Genomic DNA, 5,843 nt, shown 5'->3' with positions numbered 1-5,843 from the left:
TCAAAATATTAAATGGTTCTGGACTGCGTATTTCATATCAAAATGGTGGAATGACAAACAGGAATGGAATGAGGATACTAAAGCTGATAAAGAGCTACAAAGAAACAACATTTTTAAACTTTCAGTGTTGGAGAGAAGCACAAAACAGACTTAGCATCTCTGTATAACAGAACAACAGAATCCTTACTCACCAACCTTGAGTTATACTTAAAAAGTAGGGGAAAACCAGGCATGTTAAGATGGCTTTCTCTCTGAAGGAAATTTACAACCTACAATGAGCATCCATATGTTACTCATGGAAAAAGTGCATATTTACGTACTGTATACAGAATTTCTGATAATCGCTGCTCTCATTCCCCGAAAAAGTAGTTCTGCAGTCTTGAAAATAAATATACAAAAACGATGCCTAAAAACATCACAAGGAACTGCTGTTTTAATCAGTACTATACATTTCTTGAAAAACATACAAATGTCATATTTACTTGAAGTGCACCAACTGCACATAGTGTGAGCATGTGTGAGCTAACATTCCTTAATTACTCTGAATACCTTTACAAAAAGCCTCTTCAATGGCACTATTCAAGGTGTGATAATTAGGGGGCTACTGCAAGCTTACTCTTAGCTCATCTAAACATACCTACTGAAAAATAGAGACTTATTATTAATATGATGGGTTTGCATTTATAAATTAGGACTACAGACATTCTACATTCTTTTAATTAAGTAGTGATCATTTCTAGGCCAGATCATCATACATGGAATGCTTTCATTTTGTAATTTTAATTTCAAGGATTCCTTATTATATTATCTTTCAAGGTAATTATGCTAACCAATAAAGAAACTTGCACTTATTCATGTACTGGTGCACACAAGTCATCTACATAAATAGGGAGCTTTTGCTATGTGAAGATGTAGAACGTATTGATGACGTCATGTTAATTTAACTGCGCATGTCTGAATGTTGTGCGTTATGTTCGCTCCCTAAATCTGGAATGATTTTCGGCTGAATCTATGTTCAGGTCAGAACAAGGACTGTACTGTAATAAACAATGGGGTACTTCGGTTTTTGCGATTGTGACATATCTGTGTACATGTTGTAAAAAATTGTGATATGAAGCAGAATGTAGAATGCATGCAACGACAGTGACGGATGAGTGAATCCGTTCTACGTTTCCGTTCTATGTTCTCAATCAAAAGCTCACTAATGAAGAATCACCACACTATTAAAAAATGTTTACATAGCCTTTTTATGATTAGAGACATTGCACTCCAACTCTATGTAATAATGACACCCATGAAATATAAGAAAACAATAATAATATAAAGAGTAATAATATTCTTGTCCACAAAAAATAGTTTTATGCAATTTTATATAGTGTTAATTAACAATGAACCATTAAAATTTGAAAAAAAAAAAAAAAAAAAAAAAAATTCAAACTATAAGCATACTTATTCAAACACTAAAAAAAATAAAGTTGAAAGTAATACAATAAGTACCCCTAGTGCGAAATTAAAGTGGGTTGAGTAAACTTTATGGTTAGACGGCGCTATGCAATTTAAATTACATGTTGGGCGGGGTCCCGGGCCAGCTGGGCCCCCCATGCCTTTTGTAAAATCAGTAAAAATGGAGCTGTATTCATATGTCCCATTGAATTAGATTTACTTAAGGAAAAATTGATTGAGGTTTTTTTTAGATTTAAACACAGATGGTATACCTGTAAGGCAGTGTTGCTATGGTAACTAATGTTCAATACAGTGGAAATTAGAAACTGGTTGACTAGTGGATATAAAATTATATATCAACACTCAAGGCTCAGTGTGTAATACACTGTGGTATATATACATTAACAATTTTTTTTATTGTCAATTATTTAAATTTTCAAGTATTTTTTTGACTTTCTATATAATGCATAATATTTTGATACAAACTTTTAGAACAAAACCTTACATATTTTTTTGGTTTCAAATGTCTAAATTTTGCAAATATATTTTGAAAATCTTAGACCAAATCTACTACAGTTTATGAGAAAAAAATCAAACAAAAATCCTCAAAATTTGAAAATTGAAATCACTTTCATGAATATCATGTCATGGTGCGACTACTTATGGTGGAATAAATAACGCTGGAGGGCATCTTGCGATTGGAGGGAATACTATCGGTGAATCATGTTTCATAACAATCAATACAAAAGCATAGGATGCATTCAACAAAATTATATAGTATTGTTAGAAAAAAAACCCAATTCAAATGGCTACACTATAACTTAATATGTGCCAATGTGAACTGTACAGTAGCATGCTTGAATAACGTGTGCATTATAAAATCCATATTACTATTAACATTTCATATTTTAATATGCTTATGAACCATACTAATATCTTAAATATTTCTTGTTATTTACAATTTATGAGGCAATTAATATTTCACAAATTTCCAAAAACAATAAAATTACAGTAGTAATGAGTGTTTTATAATGTTCTATTACTTTCAATTATTAACTATAAATAGAAATTTGTATAAAAACCATGGCAAATATAATAATAAACAATTGTTTATTATAGAATACCAATTTAAGTACGTTGTGGTAAATACGTAATCTGGTTTTTTTTTTTTCAGTCTTGTTTATACTTGTAAGTTAAATCAAATAATCTTTTAAAAACAGATTAATTTATTCAAACATTAAAGTATAGCCGGTATTCATCATGAAGTGATTGTTTTCAGTGAATTCTACTAGCGTCTGGTACATAATAATATTCTTATGAATATCGACTTCAAAATGCTGATGAAAAACCATACAGTTTTATACACATTGATACAAAACCAATTTACCTAAAATAGTGACAGACGAATGTAATAAAAATTCTAAGTATCTAAGTTTTAAGTAACAAAGGCAATATCATCAGCCTTCATTCAAAATATTAGATTCAAGTTAAGGAGAATATTCGTGAACAACTTAGGGAACTGAATCCATTACTAAACTGCATCAGTTACACTGATGAATACATAGAAACCATTAATTCAACAAGTTGTAGTCAAATGATTCCTAATTTCAACCAACAACTTAAGGAAAATAGATTCAAATAATTAATATTTTTAGAAACTTAAAGAAACTAAATCCCTTCATGTCTATTGAAGAATTCCTTTTGTGAGGAGTCAATTAATTCCTATTTCAATAACTAAATCATTTTTTCCATTAGGTGAATTTATTAATGCGAATCAAAAGCGTCAGTTCATGCACACGCACATTTACATTTATAACAGAGTTTTTCACTTCAGCGAAATCAGTAGTTCAAACTATTTCTACTTTTTGCAAAGTGAAAAAATGCGCAACCAATCAAAGCACAGGAAAAAAACCAATGCTTTAAATTCGCATAAATAAGTTCGTCTAGCGGTAAGACGAGACATGTTTTATTCCTTGTTTCGCGTATTTACTTTTTTTAAAGGTCACCGGGGGAGGGCGGAATAAAAATAAATATAAATTTTGTTTTCTTAAAACATCCAGACGGAGGAGAAAATAAAGATAAAATTCTATTGGTGAATGTAAAATAGGATGGTTAAATGTTTCAAATTTATAAAATTAAGAAGAAATTTACATATCTTATCTTTGGAGATTTTAAGGCTGCAGAGGACGTAATAAAAATAAAGAAAAACTTTTTTTTTTTCTGAAATGTTTACTTATTTTGGTGGTGGCGGGTGTCCTAGTTGGCCAAAAATAAAATTTTACTTATATTCGAAATCATCAACATTTGCAGTCGGCAGGTTCGCTAAACAAGGTATAAAAAAGTCTCGCCTAAACAGGCTTACTGAATCCTTTGAGGTCTGATAAATAATTCCTGAAATAAAGAATTAACTAATTCTTATATTTATTAACTTAGGGAAATATCTAAAACATACAATACTTTGGAAGCAGATAATATGTGTAAAGTGAAAAGAAGAATGGAAGATACCATTTTTTCAAAGGATAGTACAAAATGCTTTTAGAGGATGCTTCTTGCCCTTCGTTCGTTGCTTGTTTGGCTTCAGTTGTATAATACCATCAGAGTTTTTCGCACCTGAATTTGATTTATCTGATGTGGACGATATATTAAATATACCTGTAGTAAAGTAAATGGCAAATTATTATTTAACAAAGAATTCACTATTAAAAATAGTTAATTGAATGAGAAAAGGATTGGAAAGGATTAGAGGGAAAACACCTAACAGCAAAACCACAGATCTACTACGAGCTGAACAATCAAACCCCCCACCCCCAGCAGCAGCCAAAATATCTCTTACGTTTAAAATTGATTAGATAAAGGAGGAACATCCCTCCCCCAGACCATTAGTCCTTGATACCGCGTTCACGTCTTGGGTCGCTCGCAAGCGAACGATCGGCTCGCGAGCCGGCCTTCATGTGAACAACCGCTCAAGAGCAGTTTTTGTCATGGGTGACCCACGACAAGCCGCTCGCGAGCGGCTCTCGATGCAGCTCGCTCTTGATCCATGTGAACAGCCGCTTGCAAGCGGGTGGCCAGCGAGCTGTGACCTCTTTTGTGTGAAAGCAAATCAGATACAAGCATCTCCCCGGGGTCAAAGTAATGGAGAAAAGTGTGACTTCATGTTTCTTGGTTACCGGTTTCGCTGGGCCAAACAAACCTTGATCGGCCATTTTTTTTTATTTTTTTGTTCGCAGTGCACTGAGTTTTGTAGTACAGTATTTGATATCGCTATTTCCGTAACTTACATTGTATAATCCAGTTTTATTTTGGGAAGACACTAATACTAAATAATCTATTTACCATATATCGTAATGCATCTTCATTTTCGAATCATAATTTAAAAAAATTATCATTTTAATATCTTCCGGAGCGTAGGTCTAGGCGTCGGTACACCGCCGATACGTACGTCATATCACTTAATTGTTTGTAGAAAAAATGTACGAGACGATATCCACGAGTAATATTACTTTTAAGTTAGTTGTTATGTAATTAAGTAACTTTCAAGTCTACATAAATGGTAAATACCACGCCATTCGTAACTCTACTTCAGCCAACGTCAAGAGAGGCCTAGGCCTCGCTAGTAGAGGCCTGTATTTCAGTGAGCATCCCTGTTGGGATCGGCGGTGCGGTGTTAGCCCACTGTTCTCTTAATTAGGCCTAGCTGCAGCCAGATAGCTGTAGCCTGTATACGTAGTATTGAATTTTATCTCCTATTTTTCTAAATATACACAACAGTTTAATATATTTTTCATTATATTTTTCTGCAGATAAAGTAAGCAGTCAGCGCAGGGATTGTGTTCAGAAAATGGTCCAGTATTTTGTTCCTCAGATTGCAATCATCAGTGTCACTGTCAGATGTAAACCATTTTAGATTCTCCTGAAGACCTAATAGAGAAAAAGGATGGATAAAGCCGGCCCGATTCAGATTAATGTTACAGTAGTACTTTTTTAACAATAAAATTATTCATGTGCCTAAAAGAGTGTTTAAGTCAACTTGTTGATTTCTTTTTAGCGTTTATATAAAATTAAACCAATCCAGTCTGGCACATGTACATGAAATAATGAACAAAGTTATAATAAACTATGGAATTTGTAAATTATTTTAAATACTGAATTTGTGTCTGTATTTTATCCTGCAACTGCACGATAGAGCGAGTTGATATTGCTTGATCATGGTGAGTGTCAATGAGCATGTTAACATTGCCATTATTTACAGTATTTGATAGTATGATGTATGATATGCTTGCATATACTAAGATTAAAAGGATTGCAGACAATTCATGAACTTGTTTGTAAATAAAATATATATTTTTTTACACTTTCAAAATACAGCACAGTAAATGCAAATGTTATTTTCACAAACA

The 5,843-nt window shown here is 32.6% G+C and overlaps 1 protein-coding gene across 1 annotated transcript in view; it reads right to left on the bottom strand.

The window, feature by feature from the left end:
- Positions 1-3,652: 3,652 nt before the first annotated feature.
- Positions 3,653-5,843, bottom strand: part of LOC117118248 (ras-related protein Rab-23-like) — an 18,080-nt gene continuing 15,889 nt past the window's right edge. The window contains exon 6 of the mRNA XM_033262778.1: positions 3,653-4,095. Within this exon, the coding sequence (XP_033118669.1) occupies positions 3,956-4,095 (140 nt within the window). The 3' untranslated portion in view covers positions 3,653-3,955. The remainder of the gene's footprint in view (positions 4,096-5,843) is intronic.

This window comes from Anneissia japonica, unplaced genomic scaffold, assembly GCF_011630105.1.
Source record: "Anneissia japonica isolate Jap-2015-1 unplaced genomic scaffold, ASM1163010v1 scaffold288059_len961885_cov194, whole genome shotgun sequence".
In the NCBI taxonomy this organism is placed as follows: Eukaryota; Metazoa; Echinodermata; class Crinoidea; order Comatulida; family Comatulidae; genus Anneissia; species Anneissia japonica.
This window is presented reverse-complemented; position numbering and strand designations above follow the sequence as displayed.